Here is a 17,645-nt window from a genome sequence, read left to right on the forward strand (position 1 = left end):
GGAAAGAGACCTCATTTATGGGATGGGTTGGTCATGTTCCCACTGGTGTTTAGACTGAGGGTATGCTGCCATCTTGTAGGAGGTGACTTAGATGGGATTTGATGGTTGGTAGCCAATTAAGATCTCTATTGGCAGGGCAGTTTATATTCTGTATAACATTTATCAAATGATTTGCATGATTCAAAACAATGAGATAATTCTGGAAATTTTCATGTTGATGAGAAAAATTCAGACTCAACAAGCTGCTATATAGGGAAATGTCAGTTGAGTTCACCTTGATCTGGGGACTTGGGGTTACTTTCCAATATCTGCCATTGATGTAAACACTCACCCTTTCCATGAGATGTTTCAATAATCCAGGTGCAGTTCAAGTTGTTGGGGTAGAAGTCAGGGAACCCTGGTGACAAGATGGTACCAGTGGAGCCTTGAATGAAACCACCACACAGTGCTACAGGAGGAGTGAAAAGAACAGTGAGAGACCTGAGTGGCCCAGGGAGCCTCCCCTAGGATCCTCTCCAAAGCCCATTCTCACTGAAGGCCTGAGAAGGAACTGGAGTCCTTTCCAGTGCCTGGTTTTCCATAGTAGGAAAGACATGTGTTCCTTCCGTGCCCCCGGTGGCATGCCTCACCTTCGCAGCTGGGCAGGGCCCGGCTCCACTGGAAGTTGGGCTCACATTCCAGGGGCTCTGAGTCACTTAATGTATAGCCTGAATCACAGCTGAATGTCACCAGAGCACCCACATAGAAGTCATTCCCATGACGTTGCCCGTTGACGGGGATCCCTGGATCCAGGCAGTGGTCTGATTGCAGTGTTATAGCTGGAAAAGAGAGGCCACATCTAGAATCAACAATATGTGCTGTTAAAAACAAAGAGATGGAGAAAAGGGCCTGGATTTACAAAGGTTGAAGTCACTAGTTACTGACTCATGAAATGTGGCTGTTGGTATTTGCAGAGAGGTTATTTGAATACCTATCTCTTAAACAAGCTGGCTAGACCATTTGTCCATTGGTCCATTCATTCGATAAACACGTGTTGATTGTCCACTGTAGCTAAGGCCCTGGGCTAAGGTTTAGGAATACAAACGAGTAAGAAAGCAACCCTATCCTCATGGTATGTTCAATCTGAACTTTCCATTTCAACCTGCAAAGAACTCAAGTGACACTGGATCTTTAAATGGAGGCAATGGATATGAAATGATGAGGAGAGGGTTTACAGCCAGCCAAATTCTCTGTCTCTAAGTGCCCAGCCACCTGCGTACAGCAGTGTGCATACGGGACCTGGTATAAAGATCATGAACAACTGTTATCTCCCATAACCCATGAGGGATGTTGAAAGCCAGGGGTGCCTTCCAAAGGGCATAGTCTAAGAACATCCTGGAAGGACTTGAGTAGGTACCTGTGGAGGAACATAATCCCAGGTTCTCACCCACTGGACCTCATCTACCTCCTCACAACTTTCCCACCCAGACTCACTTTCATAGCGGAGCTGGAAGCCAATGTCCGAATGACTCTTGTCTGTAGAGAAGAGGAGGTAGAGGTAGTTGCTGGTGCTGATGAGGAACTGGGGGACCTGGGTCCCGTGGTAAACCCCAATCAAGGGTGCTGAGTACGTCCGTCCATCTCGTACTTCCAGGGTGTCATAGTTAACCTCAGTTTTAAATCTGTCAAATTATGTAAAATGAAGACTTCTTAAGAAATCCAAGGCTTATTGATTTACTAATGATAAAAGACCGGCCCTGTCTGACCCAGAGCTTTAGACAACCAGATTTTGGCAGGGTGGGATCTTTTAATATAATTTGCACACATTTTCTCATGTTATGGAAGGACCTTCTCTACTAAGCTCTTCCTCCTTCCATTGCAAACTTCCCAACCAGTCCCATAGCCTAGGCTGTGAAGATCTAGAGGCTCAATGATCTAGAGGTCAAATGACTAGCCTCCTGGTGATCAGAATGTGCTAGGCCCAAGATCAACACACTGAAGCTCCAGGGACAAATCTGGCATATGGCCTGGAGAGCTAAGAATGGCTTTTATATTTTTGTGAAGGGCCAAAGAAAAATAGCAATAAACAATAGACAGCAGAGATTCACAAAAAAGAAACTTTCCCACAAACTCTAGAATATCTAATGCTTGGGCCTTCACAGAAAAGTTTCCTGACAGCTCTGCTAGGCCATGATTGCTTTAGGTGGAGAAAGTTCATGTCTACATTTGTGTAGCTACTTCCTTACCAAGGGCTATCAGGAGGGTGGGGATGGCTGTGGGGCTCATAGACAGGATTTGGGACAGGTCAGGGAGATTGCCTTCCCATGCTGTGTTACAATCCTTTGATGCTATGTTTTGCTTTAACATCTAATGGTGTCTATCTACATTTCTCCCTTGGGGGTTAGGAGGTAGGAAGGACTCTGGCATCTCGGGTGATACTCTGGCCTTCCCCTCCCTGTGGCAGTTATGCCCTCCCAGTAGCACAAACCAAGCCCAAGGGCAAAGCTTTTCCCTGAGCTTTTGTCCTGTTTAGGGAAGTCTCTCTGGTGTCTCCACCATGCTGGTACTTTAGTCTCACTGTTGATCCCACCCACCCACAACCCCTTCCCACAAGGCTGTGGTTCCCAGAACCTGTCAAAGGTGATTTTGATGGGGTAGCCTGGCTGTGCTTCGATCACCCAGGCACAGCTCAGAGCATCCTTGTAGAAGCCAGGCCAGCCTGGAGAAAGGATGGTACCACTGGGTGAGGTCAGATGACCACCGCAGGGAGCTGGGGGATAAAGAAAGAAGGAGAGAGAGAGTGAGAGAAATAGCTTTCTTGGGGGACAAATGAAAGAACAAACAAATAAAAATTCTCTTTATAAAATGTGTCGGCCAACAAGGAGTGTTTTGTTTTTATGGAAAATTACATCAACTATATAAGCCGTGAGTTTTGTCTGTTGGGACCTTTATGGATGTGTCTAGTTACATCATTTGGAGGTTTATTAAAGGCTAGAGGGGAGAAATGAAAAGAAGCCTTTAAACAAAGTCCTTTTGTCACGCTGGCAGGGCTGAAATACAGCTAATATTTGGGTCACACTGGCGTTTTCTTTATTCCTCACTCAATTGTCAGGCCTGAGGCAGAGGATCAGGCGGCCTGGCTCCTCCCATCCACACTGGGGAGTGAGTAACTAGAACTCTGCTAGGCTCAGGGCTGCAGACTTCGTGCTCTGCACCATCTTGTCAGCCACAACTCAGAACCCCGACATTTCATACTTAGCACACAGCTGTTACAGGCTGGGTGAATAGATGAAAGGATGAATGAATGCAGCCCATGGCAGGTAACGCCACAAGATACTGATTCCTCATGATGTCCCCACAAACTGTCTGTCTATCTCTGGTCTGGCAAAAGCCTGTTATCCCTTCTCTTTGGGTGGATTCCAATTATTCAGCTTCTTTGGTTTCATCTCCCATCATTCAATTCATTCCTTCTATGTATCATTCAGTTTCTCTGGTCTCATGCATCTGTGCGCCACTCCTGTCTTTCTGTCTTTCTGGCTCATATGATGGTGACCAGAGATCAGGGCACATGGTGTATTTCACTGTTTACCCTTTTTGAAGCTACCATGTGATTACTTTGGCTGATACAATGGGAACAGATGTGATGCACATTGGGTCTGTAATGGAAATACTAAGAGGCAAAGTTTTCTCTTTTTGTCTCAGTCCCCTTGGAAACAGGTTGCGAGCTGGGACTGCTAACTACTGGGCCTGACTCTGAGGAACAGATCCCCAAATGGCCTGTGGTAAACACATAGCTTGAGTGGTCTGTAATCCTGCTTTTAAGCCATTAAAGTTCGAGGGCTGTTTGTCAATGGTCTAACCCAGTCCAAGCTTGAAGATGAGAATGATGGTACCAACCCTCACCAAGGCTGCTTGCCACGGACATGACCACTGCCACTGGCTAGATCCTCACTCCATATCAAGGCATTACCCACATACATAGTCATGTTCACTCCTCATAGAGCAAACAGCCCTGTGAGGTCAGCACTGTTGTCATCTCTTAAGAAAGCTGAAGCTTATATACTAGGTGAGGATTTGCAAGTCATAGAGCCCAGATTTAGACTTAGGAAAGACAGAAGAGAACCAGGGATTTCAAGCTAAGCTCTAAAGGAACACGTGCTTCCTCTGGAACCTCTAACTACAGTGTTACCAGAGACCCAAACCAAACCACCCACCCAACTAACCAACCAACCAATCAACCAACCAACCAACCAAACAAACAAACAAACAAACACACAAATACCCAACCACCCAACCAACCAAACCAAAAGCCTAACATCTGAATAGGATTAAGAAGGGTAGAAAGAAGCTACATAACATGTTTTTGGAGACTCTAGATTTCTCCAGGTATATTTTACCAGTTTCATAAAATATTGCTAAAGGTACCCCACCCCTCTTTTCTGAATTATATAATGTTCTGGAAATATCTGAAACAGCTGGTGAACATTCTTTTTTTGTTTTTGTTTGTCGGTCAATGGGGCTTGAACTCTGGGCTTGGGTGCTGTCCCTCAGCTCTTCAGCTCAAGGTGAGCGCTCTACCACTTGAGCTATAGCACCACTAAATAGATTATTTTTTTTTGGGTCCAGTCGTGAGGCCTGAACTCTGGGCCTGGGCGCTGTCCCTCAGCTCTTCAGCTCAAGGCTAGCACTCTACTACTTGAGCCATAGCGCCACTTCTGGCTTTTTTCTTTTTGCTTATGTGGTGCTGAGGAATTGAACCCAGGGCCTCATGCATGCAAGGCAAGTGCTCTACCACTGAGCCATCTTCCCAGCCTGAGTGGTGAACATTCTTTTGTTTTTCTTTTTAATTGTGAAAATACTGTACAGAGGGGTTACAATTACATGGGCAAGATAATGAGTACATTTCTTATCAAGCATTGTAGCCTCCTCCTTTGTTTCCCCTTCCCATCCTCCCCCGCGGGGCACCCCTTTCCCCCCTCCCCCCCTCGCACCAAAGTTGTAACATTCTTTTTTTTTGGGGGGGGGTCTGGTCGTGGGGCCTGAACTCTGGGCCTGGGCGCTGTCCCTCAGCTCTTCAGCTCAAGGCTAGCACTCTACCACTTAAGCCACAGTGCCACTTCCGGCTTTTTGCTTATGTGGTACTGAGGAATGGAACCCAGGGCCTCATGCATGCAAGGCAAGCACTCTATCACTGAGCCACCTTCCCAGCCTGTGTTGTAACATTCTTAATATCAAATTATACTAGAACTTTAATACGGAAGACAGCAATAATCATAATCATAATAGTAGAAACAGTCAACTCATACTGATGAGTTACTTTTGCTAGTTGCTTCACAGGCATTACCTAATTCACATGTTTGTGAAGTGATCATCTCCACAGAAGAGAAAGTTAAAGCCAAGCAGGTTAAGACACTAGATTGGGAACACTGGGCTAAGGAAGTTAAATCTGAGACTTAACCTCAGACTTCTGCTGCTAAATCCCCTTGTGGTGCATAGCATATTGCAGTCATGGCAGGTAGTAACGAGTTCAGTGCATGAAGAGCTTAGGAGATATCAAAACTTAAGGGTGATTATCTTTGTGACAACTCTATCACTAAAAGGTACATGTATTATTACCCTCAGTTTGTGGAAGGGGATTATTACCCTATTTTCTGTGAACAGAGGCTTAGAGAAACTAAAGTAATTACATAGTGCTTACACCAAACATTGAGAAATAAATTACATATGCATACTGTCACTTCAAGGGTAACCCCAGTTTTCAAAACCTATCCATCATCTTATCGATCAGCCTATTGCTTCTCTCTCCTCCTTCCCTGCACTTTTTTAGACCTTGGTAGTGGACAGAGATATGCCTATGGTTATGTCTCCTTATGCTCTCATGAGGATGCTGTGCCTCAGCAGCCAGGAAGGGCTCCACTCTTTCTAGGCTCCAGGTCAGCACTGGCCCAGATTCTCCTCATTCAATTTCCGGGAAGCTATACTCTACTCCGTGAGGGCCCATCCAGAATCTCCAGAGAGGGAAACTCAGTGTCTGTCTTTGGGGGTTACCACTTTGTGTTCTTTCTCTGTTTGATTGTCTTGTAATTTTAGCTAGTAAATCATTTCTTGTGTTCAGTGATAAAAAGCTGGTCTCTCTATCCATCTAGTCCTTCCTCTCTGTTGTTCATCTTGCTATTCAGTGTGATAGTTGCCTGGCAAGAAGTAGGAGGATTCCTAACTGCAAGGTGTCTTTAATACTTGAAAAGATGCTTGACTTCATTTTTAATTAAAAAAACATAGATCTTGAAACTACAGGGGATCATATTCCTTATCTATTAGCGAGGCACAGACCAATGCCTGATGACATATATGGGCTACAAGAAATTAGAAATTGTGAACCTTGCTGGTAAAAATGCAAAATAGCCCTTATGGAGAGCAATCTAGTAATATTCAGCAAAAAAAATCATATTCACTCCCTGATGCAGCAATTCTATTTCTAGCACTCTATTCCAAAGATATCCTAGCCCAAAAATGTGAAGAAAGCACATACATATTGTAAAAGGCGATACAAGGCTGCATCATTTGTACTCACAAAAGAGCGTAAATAGTGCACATGTTGGATAATAAGAGTCCAACTGAATTAACTCGGGTGACCAGACAAATGGGCTGTTTATGCAACTATAAAACAAATACAAGGAACAGGGAACATAAAGTTGTGGACTAGTCTCCTGAATATGTTACTGGGTGAATGAAAGCCAAGTAGATTATTGTGGGCAAATCTAATTCTGCATAAGAGGAGTACTAAGGTTAAATTAATATTAAAGTGTTAATAATCATTTAGATCAACAATCAGTGCAAAGGTAAACCAAAGCCAGGAAGATTCCACAGAAAGCAGGAAGGGACAGCGTTGAAACTGAGTAAATGTTTTACATAATTACAAAGGCAGATTAAATTTGATATGCCTTTTCTCTATCCCCCAAATGAATATAATAGCATACTGGTTGGGAATGTAGTCAGACAGAAAAAAGTAGCTGAAGAGATTTTTTTTTAACAGACAGTAGTCAGATAGTCCATTCCAAAGAGGCAATATGGACAAAAAGAACTGACAATTATGGTGACGATGAAGGTTGAGACTATTTTTCTTCATCATGCTGAGGTGCTGGTATACTATCCCTATGCTAAAATTCCAGGGAATGAATTATGACACAGGGAGTTATGATGGTGTTTTGGAACTTGCAAATACAGATATGATTATCAGCAAGACTACGGTAAAAAGAAATGAAATGAAATGAACTCACAATGTGTTTTCTTTTAAAGAAACATTTTTCTAGCTGTATTCATTGAAAAAGCTTAGAAACAAGAATTAGCATCCAGTGTCCAGATTCTAAACATCAATTTCCACTAAAAGGAACCAGGGCTCCTCAGAGAAACAACTGGCTCAAGGTAAGGGGTAGAAAATGGTGGGCAATTCTCAAAAAGCTCTTTTGAGAAGGAGGGGGGTGTTGGGAGGGGAAAAAGTAGGAGGGGGTAACACTGTTCCAAAAATAAAGGTACTCATTGCCTGACTTATATAACTGTAATTCCTTTATACATCACTTTTTTTAAAAAAAATAAGTTTTTATTGTGACAATACTGTACAGAGGGGTTACAATCACATGAGCAAAGTAATGAGTACATTTCTTATCAAGCATTGTTGCCTCCTCCTTTGTTTTTCCCCTACCTTCCCTGCCTTCACATCTCCACAACAAATTAAGCCCCCCCCCCATTGTAAATTTCGTTTTTCAACATCTCATTGTTGCAATGGGTCCACCTGTATCCTTATTTAAATAATTTGCTTTTTCCCTTCTGCTCCCCAAATTATACCAACATCAAATACAGGGGTTATACCGTGAGGGAGGGACATACAAAGCAACAAAAAAATCACTTTTTTTGTTTGTTTTTATTTGGTCAGTCATGGGGCTTGAACTCTGGTTTGGGCACTATCCCTGAACTCTTCAGCTCAAGGGGCAAGTGCTCTACCACTTTAGCTATAGTAACACTTCTAATTTTCAGGTGGTTAACTGGAGAGAAGAGTCTCACTAACTTTCCTGCCCAGGTTGGCTTTGAACTGTGATCCTCAGATCTCAGCCTCCTGAGTAGCTAAGATTACAGTCGTGAGCCACTGGTTGTACATCACCTTTACAATAACATTTTAAAAAAGAAAAAAGAAAAAAAGGGACTGCTGCTAGCTAGTGAGACAATGAAGCATCAGTTAGAATCATAACTGCAATAGACTTAAATACACAAAATTGCAATCCAGTTGTATTGCAATAATATTTGAAAAGATTCTACTTTGAAAGGTGTTAGGTAGTCAACTTGCTCATATGAAAACTTGTAAATAAAGGAAAATAATGGAAGTTATTTCTCCCATCTTTCCTTTGCTTTTTAAGAATCCCAGCTCATAAAACAAGGAACTGAAATGTCTCTGTGCTATGAACATCAATAGCTCCCAACATCCTCAAAAGAGAGGCCATGAGTCCTTATGTGGCTCTGATAGAGACATAGGTTCTGCCTATTCAATATTCTGGTTAAAGTATGGAACCCAAGTTGTGTTAAGTTTCTAGAGCTTAATGCCAATTCAAGCAAATATAAGAGAAAGGTGAACATGCCAAACAATCTCTCAGGGAAGTAATCAGCAAAATTCAGAAAATAAGAAGAGACTCCTCAAGATGAATGATCTGCCTTCTTCAGTTTAAAAAAAAATCACAGGAGGTAGGATGAACACCCATGGCTTAGAAAATGACTTGAGACCTCTCTGTCCACTGTAATGGATGATTTCATTTTCTAAAGCACAGGTATAAGAAAAGAACACTTGATTTTGATAAGTAATTACTTTTTAAGATAACAGAACTGTGGTTGTGGGTGTGTGTGTGATTTTTTTTGGTGATACTGAGGTTTGAACTTGGGGCTTAATGCTTACTAGGTAGGCACACTGCTGAGACACACTGGCAATCCTTTTTGAATTATTAATTTTTGAGATAGGGTCTTTCTTCTGCCTGGGTGCATGCCTGGACTGTGATCCACCTATCTGAGGCTTCCTATTGTGGCTGGGATGGCGGGCCTGGGTCACCATATCCAGTTTCTTTTCCTTGATATCATTTTGTTTTAAAGGGTTCCTTTTTATCTGCTAGAAATACATATTAAAATGTATCAGACTTCTTTACTTTCTTTTAGATGAATGTAATATTATATCTCAAATTTATCCCAGAGCAAGCAGGGCAGTGGTGTAGGGAAAAGTAGAGGCCATGGATTCACAGGGCAATCTGAGAGAGAGGTGTACGGGGGTTCATTATTCTGTCCTATCTGTTTTGGTTAAATTCTGAAGTTTTCTATTGAAAAAAAAGTTAGGGCAGGCTGAGTGGTGGTTCATGTTTGTAATTCCACCTACTTAGGAAGAAGTGGAGATTAGGATCTTGGTTCAAGACCATCCTGGGAAAAAAGTTAGTGGACCCTCATTTCCCCAAGAATACTGGATGTGGCTGTGCAAGCCCATATCCTTGGCTATGTGGGAGATGTAAATAAGAGAACTGAAGTTCAGGCTGGCCAAGGCAAAAACACAGGTTATAATCATCACTTAGATTTCTATGGGGATTGGGGTGCACTGACTTTTTCCTTCACTGCCTGATTATAAACATATACAGAGACAAGTATGTGGATATATTTATAACAAGTGCTTTTTGTTTGTTGTAGTTGAAACAATAGCAACATATAGTTCAGGCTGGCCTTGAACTCACAGTCCTGCTGCCTCAGCTTTCCAAGTACTGGGATTAGTATACACCAAAGTCTTAAACCATTTTCCTCTGGGGAATGGGACCAGGAAATGAGTGTTTTCATGTTGAACTTTATCACACTTCTGTGTACTGTCGACAACTTTTACAAGTCTGAGCATCCCTTTAAACATTAAAACATGAAAACACACTAAAAAATGTGCTTCTTGTAAGCAGAATATTTTTTTCTAAACTCAGTCTTTTTCTTTTAGTAGGGATTTTAATTACCTTTATTATCATAACTGATACATTTGTTTCACTACTGTCATTTTTTTAATGCTGTCAATTTCTGCCATGTGGTGTCTTGTCTTCTTTGTCTTTTGTAATAGGCAATGTTTCCTTTTGCTTTAATTTTCTATTGGGAGGTAGAAAATAGAAACCTCACTTTTCATTCTTATTTGTGGATGCTTTTAAGTCTTTCATAAACATACTGTCATTATAGTCTCTCTAGTGATACAGTTCAAAAATTCATTAGCACAGTAGTCAAGGGTCTGTGTGTGAATTCTGGATCCACTAGGTACAAACAGTGAAGGCCCTGAACAGGCAGGGTGGGTCACTGGAAGGTGACTTGCCCTTCTGAGCCGGGCCCTAGTGGGGACAATAACTATAACTGTTTCTCTGATGCAAGGTTAAGTGAGGTGACACTTGTAAAACACTTCTGTTGTTGAGTACAGTTATTTGATTCTTTCTTAAGGAAAATCAAGGAAAGGATGAATGTGATCAATAATCAGACACCCATAGTTAGGGGCTGACCATCACTGCTGAAAAGTCTTTCTTAGGAAACTTCAGATTTTAAACACACAGACCAATCATGTCCTCTGTGCTCCAGATTTATGTCATCAAACTATTGGCCACAAGTTAAACTCAACCTGCCTGGTTGCTTATGTTATGAGAAAGCAGCCTGTGGCCACAAGGTTGGAAACATTTGCTCTCTGGCTCTTTAAGAATGCCCACCCCTGCTTTCCATCCACCCAATCATCCTCCTTCCTTCTAAATTTAGGAGAAGCCATTTTCTCTCATGTCCTGTTACTGCCTCTCCAAACCCAAGTGGCTCTTAGCATATATTAAAAGATTTTCTAAAAGACCATTAGCTTCTGTATTTAATTGTCCACAAGGTGGGGATGCTTAATCAAAAACAAAACTAGACAAGATGGAAAGGACAAAGATGCTGACCACAAAGTAGGGACCTACCAAGGCTTGAACCAAAGGAAGGAATGGGGCCAAGGAGGGCAGGTTCCCACAGGCTTCCTTGTGAGGTTTCAGGGCTGGGCTTTGGCCTTTATCAGCCTCTGTCATGGACTGCTCCCAGATCCCACAAATGATATCAGGAATGGCCATCACTCTGGGAAAACAGAGTCGGCTCCCTCCTGGGTCAGACAGGGGATCAAACAGGCCATCTCTTATTTTGATGCCAACCTTCCCCAAACATACAGTGTGACCCCCAAGTTGGAGTAAATTCTGATCTAATTGGTTCAAAGTGGAAATGGTTAAACTAATGCTACTCTTCCAGCAGGTACTAATCCAGCAGCCACACACGCTTCTACTAACCTTGCGAGGAGGCTCCATGAGTTACCTGCATTTTACAGTGGCCCAGCTGCTTGCCCAGGGTGACCTGGCTGGTGAGGTGTAAGGTAGAGAGCGCAGGGGGCCTGATGAGAGATGGGGCTTTGAGGAGCTTTCACTGACACGTTTCTCACTAGGAAGGTTCTAGCCTAGTTACATTCATTCATTCATTCATTTGCTCAGTGACTTATCAACCAGTAATGACTAGTCATGTCATCTACCAAGTGTGCTAGGTGAGATGAGGCTGAATTTATGGAGCTCATCCAGCAGTGGGACCTCAGCTCACATTTGTGAACATTTTTTTGCCGTGCTTGCTCTTTTCTATATACATCCATACTCTACTTATTCCTACCTCTGCTGTTATTTTATTTTATTTTTAAAATAAAAAAAACCCAAGAGGTCCAACAATCATCTGGATCCCAACTACATATAGCGTGGTATGGATTCTTTCTCCCTCTTTTCCTATATACCCAACCACCAAATCAGGGGCAATGCTCTCTTTAAGTTCTCCTACTTGTGGTCAGGCTGGTCAGACTTGGGGTTGGGGATTGGGCATGTACAGAGGCATCTGGACACGAGACAAAGAGACTTTCACCTTTCATAAAGGTGAGAACCACAGCCTCAGTCTTCTTGGTCACTGTCACAGTCCTTCAAGGACCTTTGGGATATATATTATTCATCTATCATTGCCAAGTAGCTATTGAGCACTGATTCTGTGCCAGGCACTGTGTTTGGCACACACATGGGACATGATCCTTACTCTCAGGGGGCACCATCTGCCTTTGAAGTGCCTGCAGTCTGCTGGAACAGACGGCTGGTCTCTGAAGTTGACTTAGAACTGCCCTGTGAGGTGAAACGGGATGAGCAGATGCCGTAATGAGCCCAGCCCTTGCGGTGAGCTATGTTTCTTCCAGCTGTTTTGCCCTCTGTTACCCAGAGATTAACCAGAAGGATATCAAGTTAGCATTTAACCAGGGCACAAGAGCTGGAAGAGGAAGAGAGCCCAGGGAACTGGGGAAATGAGCACGTGGAGGAGAAAAGAGTGACAGGCAGCCTGAGAGACTGGGGAATTCATATCACTGCCAGTTTGTGTGTGGCTGCAGGCTCCTCCCTCTCCCCCCACCAGAAGCTGGAAACAAGGCTTCTGGTGGCTGTAACATGGAGAGTTCCCAGGAGAAAAAAAAAAGTCCTAGGTTATGGTTCAAATTGCTGTGCAGTGTTTCCAACTAAGCCCCATTTTTCCAATGTGAGGATGAGGGTGAGCAGTGGCCTTGAGCCCTGGAAGAAGTGGATGCTGAAAGGGATCACTGTGATTCAGGCCTCTTGGTTTGGCTCTCCAACCTCTTTGGAGCAACCCCCAGGCTCTCTCGTCACGTACCTTCACAGCGTAACACAGCACTGTTCCAGACCACGCTGCCCTCCTTCAGCACACAGGTGATGGTCTCTGAACCCTGTGTGCCAAGGAAGCCTTCATCACACAGGAAGGAGATGGAGCTGCCTAGTTGCAGGCTGTCACCAAACCGTTTGCCATTGACTGGAACACCAGGATCCGGGCACTCATTGTGACGGAAGGCTGTGTGGATGGGCACCAGGACACAATTAGAAAGAGCTGGTATGAAGATGGAACCCCAAGGAAAATGAGCTTCATTATGATGGTCAACACCAGACCTCTACCACTTCCCCAAGTTCCCTCAAGAACTTGCCATGCTGGGACACAGGATGCCAGGGTTCCAACTGGTAAGCCCCTCTGGGTATGAAACAGGGACTTGTTATGTTGAGTTCTGGCCTTTCCCTGGTACTTCCCTTCAATGGATGTTTATAAATTAGGCAGTGAACTAAGTGTTTGTTAGCTCATGTGCATCAGAGCATTAGTCCACCAAGTAGACATCATTACAAATGAATAAACTGAGGCTTACTGTGGCTAAGGAACAGACCTGGTTCTCCAATGTCAAATCTATTCTGTGTTTCCCTAACTTCTGACAATGATGGGATCATTTATGCTGCAGGTAAGCTCCCTCTCAGTTCTGTGATTCTAATAGACACTAAGTATCGTAAAAGAGGTGCCCTGGAATTAACCCTGTCTGAAGCCATTCCCTTCATTTCCCTGCCTCTTGTCAGGGCTGATTCTCCCTCTCCCCAGGAAGAATGATGGTATAGAGAGCAGAGAGAGAAAAGAGATTTCACTGGGAATTTGTTTCTTATTATGATTTGGTCCTGGACATCCCATGACATCTCACTGAACCTCGAGTTCCTGACTTCATTTGCAGGCTTATTCTGAGATGGAAAGGAAATGGACATAGATAAGAATGTGAAGGGAATAAGTATTGCATGGTGTACCCTAAAGATGATTATATATGCTGAGAGGACGCATTCCTTTCTCCTCTTCCCCACGTGGAGATGCTCCTTCCTGTACCATCGCTGCCATGCACATTTCCAGCCTCCCTCCACCAGACATGTCATGTCATTCTCCTGTGAAATGTCTCTGAAGCCAGGCACTATGTCTGTCTGCACTGTTCTAAGGATGGTTGACTTGTCCTGGGAGACCACGTGCCGTGGTTGCCTGGGCATGTGTCATTTGAAAGAGATCTATTTACAGGTCGCCGACATTCCCTAATGACAGAGACACAGGCACAGTCAGGCATAGACTGGCTCTGGAGGCGGCTGGATCTTGCCAAAGACCAGAGGCCTGCATAGCTCTGATCCTCCCATGGCAGGCGGCTATGGGTCTCTGATGGGCAGACTTTTGGGATGACTTGTATAGGGTTGAGTTCTCATGCACAACCCACACTGCAAAGTCCAAGTCAGTCCAGACTCAACCTCTTACCCTTTCTCCATTAGGAACTATGTCTATGAAGGTGTTCTGGCACGTAGGTGTGGCATGGGAAGAAAAGTGCTGCTTGGAGTCCAAAAGTCAAGGGCTTTTCTATTCAAACTCTATCAGTCACACACATACACAAATACAGGTACACATCAGGAATTGTCAATTTCTAATCTCTGAGAGCAAGGACTTAATGCCTTGTTCATTTTCTGTCTATGCACTTTCTCAAGGCCTATTTTCTTTGACAGGTTTAAGCAGATGAAGTTTCACTGTGAGATCAAGCAGTGATGTTGAAAGAGTGCCCTGCACAGGGACTGGCACATAGTAGGTGCTCAGAAAATAGCAGCTACTGTCATCATTGTCCAACAGAACTCTGTGTGCAACAATGATTAGTTTTGCTCCCAGGAATTTACAAAGGTGGTAACAAATTACTGATCCTTGTTACAGATATGTAGATTTCAAGTTACATGCAAGAAACACATACTTACTGTGTCAGCAGAGGTGAGCTCTCCTATACTGTGCAAAACAGAGCTTACCTTGGATGATCAGCAGTTGAGATAGGGAGGAGATTTAACTTCCTTCCTGCATTAGCTCCCAAACACCTATCCAAGGATGTATTATACACTGGCTGCATTTGAACCCATCACCTCTACTGTGAGAATACAGCCTCTGGTTCCTCATTCCTCTAGTGGTTCTGATTAGCAGGTCTCAGATAGGGCCTAAATTTTAAAGAAGTTTTCCTCCTTGTCCATCTAGCTGTCTATATGCATAAATGCACAGAAAAACATCTGCTCTCTGTGATCAAGTTGCTGAATGCTGGCAAGAATTGTTTCTGGAAAAGGGATTTGGGGAGGTAGTTAGCATTTCTTTCTTGGTATATCCTGCCCCCCCCCACCCCCTTTTAAAGAATATGTGATGCTTACAAAGCTAGGGAGGGCTGATGACATTCAAGTTGACATAGCTCTCTGAGCTAACCTGGGCCTCCTCTTCCTCAAGGACTCACCCATTCCCCAAGGACTCAGGATTTGCTCCTTATTGGACAGAAGGGGTTTTCTAGGATCTCATTTGTCTTGGACACTATAAGCATCCGTTTTGTCCCAACTTCTCTCTCAGTGATTTCTCAGCTTTCACTAACCCGGATGAGTGGGGGCTTCCTTGGTCTCCATCTTTCCCATATTCTTGTCACTTCCCCTGGCTATGAAAGAGCATGTAGCTAGCATTCACAATCCTCCCATCTGCTAAGTACTCCCTGATACTTACTGCACACACTAGGCAGGCCCTAGGCTGAACACAGGATAAAAAGAAGGGTGATCAAATCCCTTACTTCTTCCCAGTGCTCAGATCTCATGGAAAACAAGTATAAGAATAGAGAACTACAAACCAGAACCCTTGATGCTAGACTAACATGTTTGGGAAAGGCAGAGCCAGTCTCCACTTCCTTCTGTCCTTGGATGATGGAGTCAGGGGTCCCCTGGAGGAGATGACACTCTGGGAAGGTTGATTGTTTTCAGCTAAGTCTGGTGTCCTAAAGAAAGGTGGTGACTGGACTGGAGCCTTAGTCTGAGTGTTCACTTGGAACACTCAGACTAACCACATAGCATTGAAGTCTTTAGTTCAACTGAGTTACAAGGACAGCTGGGAGGGTCAGGAGGGCAAGCCCTTTATTAAAAGGGTAGGGTCAGGAGCAGTAGTTCTGTTCAAAGTATCTATCAGAGGAGGAGCTCTCTCCTTGTGTACTGGGTGTGAGTTAGAGCCTAAATTGGGTCTTTGGATTTTCAAGCAGCCTCTAGGAAAGCACTTGGTAATTGTTCAGAAGACCTAGCTTCAGCCCCAAATGACTATAACTAAGTTCACCAGGAGGCTTGTTGTACCCAGTCTCCAAGTTTCTGCCAATCTAGCTACCTTCCCCTCCCCCATGCCTACTGCAATAGAGAAATGAAAGGAGTCACGGTTGTATCTAGAGAAGGAGCCCAAGGCAGAGATGAGAGATGACAACTTCCAGACTGGAGCCATGAGATGAATAGAGAGAAAATGTTCAGGGAGTCAGCTGCAATATTCCCTGGGGATATTGCTCTCTACTCCTGCTTCGGCTTGACTAGGGAAATGTGGTGATCAAAGCAGAAGTTTGGGTAAGAATACCAAAGGTGAGTAGGCAGTAGTGTTCAGGGGTCCGGGGGAGCACATCAGAGAGGGAACCAGGAGCTAAGTAAGGAGAGAATGTCAAAAGCTTTCTTCCTTTAGATCCTCCATACTTCTTGCAGGAGGAGGGAGAGAGGTCAGGAAATGAGGTTCTTGATTCTTTATAGGACATCTACAATCACCCAAGGAAATAGAATGCTCACAGAGTGACACCAGACAGGAGCAGCCAGGTCAGCGAGCAACCTTCATGATTTACTCTGGCACATTGTGTGCTCAGAGCTTCACGTTTGGCCCTATAATCCAACACTGTCCTTGTCACCAGCCCACTCACATCAATAGTCCTCCATGGAAGCACGCTGATCATGCTCACAGGTGGACACTGAGGGACAGTCAGCTGAAGCAGAGGGAGCACTCACTGGTAAAGGTGATGTTGAATCCTCTCTTCCCTGTGGAGTGGTCAGTCTGGAATTCGAGGCGGGCCACATGGCCGCTGCTTGTGATGGATGAGGGGAGCTGGTTTCCAGAGAAGGTACCCAGGACTGGGGCCTCAGCAGTAGCTCCATCTTTGATGACTAGGAAATCAAACTGAGGCTCCACGTCAATATCATTGAAAGCCAGATGGATGCGACTCTCAGGTCGAGCTAGGATGAGCCAGACACAGTGGAGGTGGTTGCCATAGTCTTCTGGGTAGTTGGGAGACAAGACAATCCCAGAGGGGCTGGTGAAGTTGAAGAAACAGGAAACTGCAAGAGAAAAGCAATGTGGTCAGTTAGTGGCTACAATATTCTACTAGGGCCACTTAGGGCTGGCATAGGGAATGTTTTCTCAACTATAAAGCAATAGGAAGAAAGGGGGTCACTGGGATTGAGTTAGACTACTTGGGCTCTGAGCTCTAGTTGGGAGGAGGAATACTAACATCCATGCTGGGGAAGGTGCTAGAGGTCTCTTTGGCAAATAATAGACATGGTGGAGTTGGGTTGCTTTTGGACTTGTTCGCCCTTTCAATATGTTAGTGCCCAGGAAACCTCTGCCTGCTTGGTCCTTGGTGTTGGGGGAAAACATTGTTCAAGCTTAAGTGGAGAGAGGCACTTTCTCAGCTTGGTTTTCAGCAGGGCAGGGATTGTTTAATGATTCAACAGTGGCAATCTCCTAATGGAGATATTTTTGATGGGGAAATGATGAGGAGCCATGGGGATTCTGACAACTTCAAGCCACAACAGATACTATGAGGATGAAGAGCCACATGAGCCCTGCCTTTCAAAGACCAAAGCTTCTGAGTGATGTGGGTGAGGGAGGTGACAGGGCCCTATGATCTGTCCCCTATTTCACCCTAATAATCCACTTTTCCAAAAGCCCTCATT

At 44.1% G+C, this 17,645-nt stretch overlaps 1 protein-coding gene across 1 annotated transcript in view; it reads right to left on the reverse strand.

The window, feature by feature from the left end:
• The window catches only part of Csmd2 (CUB and Sushi multiple domains 2), a 526,828-nt gene that overhangs the window by 170,131 nt on the left and 339,052 nt on the right, over positions 1-17,645 (reverse strand). Inside the window, exons 14-19 of the mRNA XM_042684124.1 lie at positions 16,701-17,027; positions 12,706-12,900; positions 2,611-2,749; positions 1,474-1,661; positions 630-818; positions 332-448 (exon numbers count right to left, since the gene is read on the reverse strand). Coding sequence (XP_042540058.1) covers positions 332-448; positions 630-818; positions 1,474-1,661; positions 2,611-2,749; positions 12,706-12,900; positions 16,701-17,027 — 1,155 coding nt within the window. The remainder of the gene's footprint in view (positions 1-331; positions 449-629; positions 819-1,473; positions 1,662-2,610; positions 2,750-12,705; positions 12,901-16,700; positions 17,028-17,645) is intronic.

This window comes from Dipodomys spectabilis, unplaced genomic scaffold, assembly GCF_019054845.1.
Source record: "Dipodomys spectabilis isolate Male_0828 unplaced genomic scaffold, ASM1905484v1 ptg000002l, whole genome shotgun sequence".
Taxonomy (NCBI): domain Eukaryota; kingdom Metazoa; phylum Chordata; class Mammalia; order Rodentia; family Heteromyidae; genus Dipodomys; species Dipodomys spectabilis.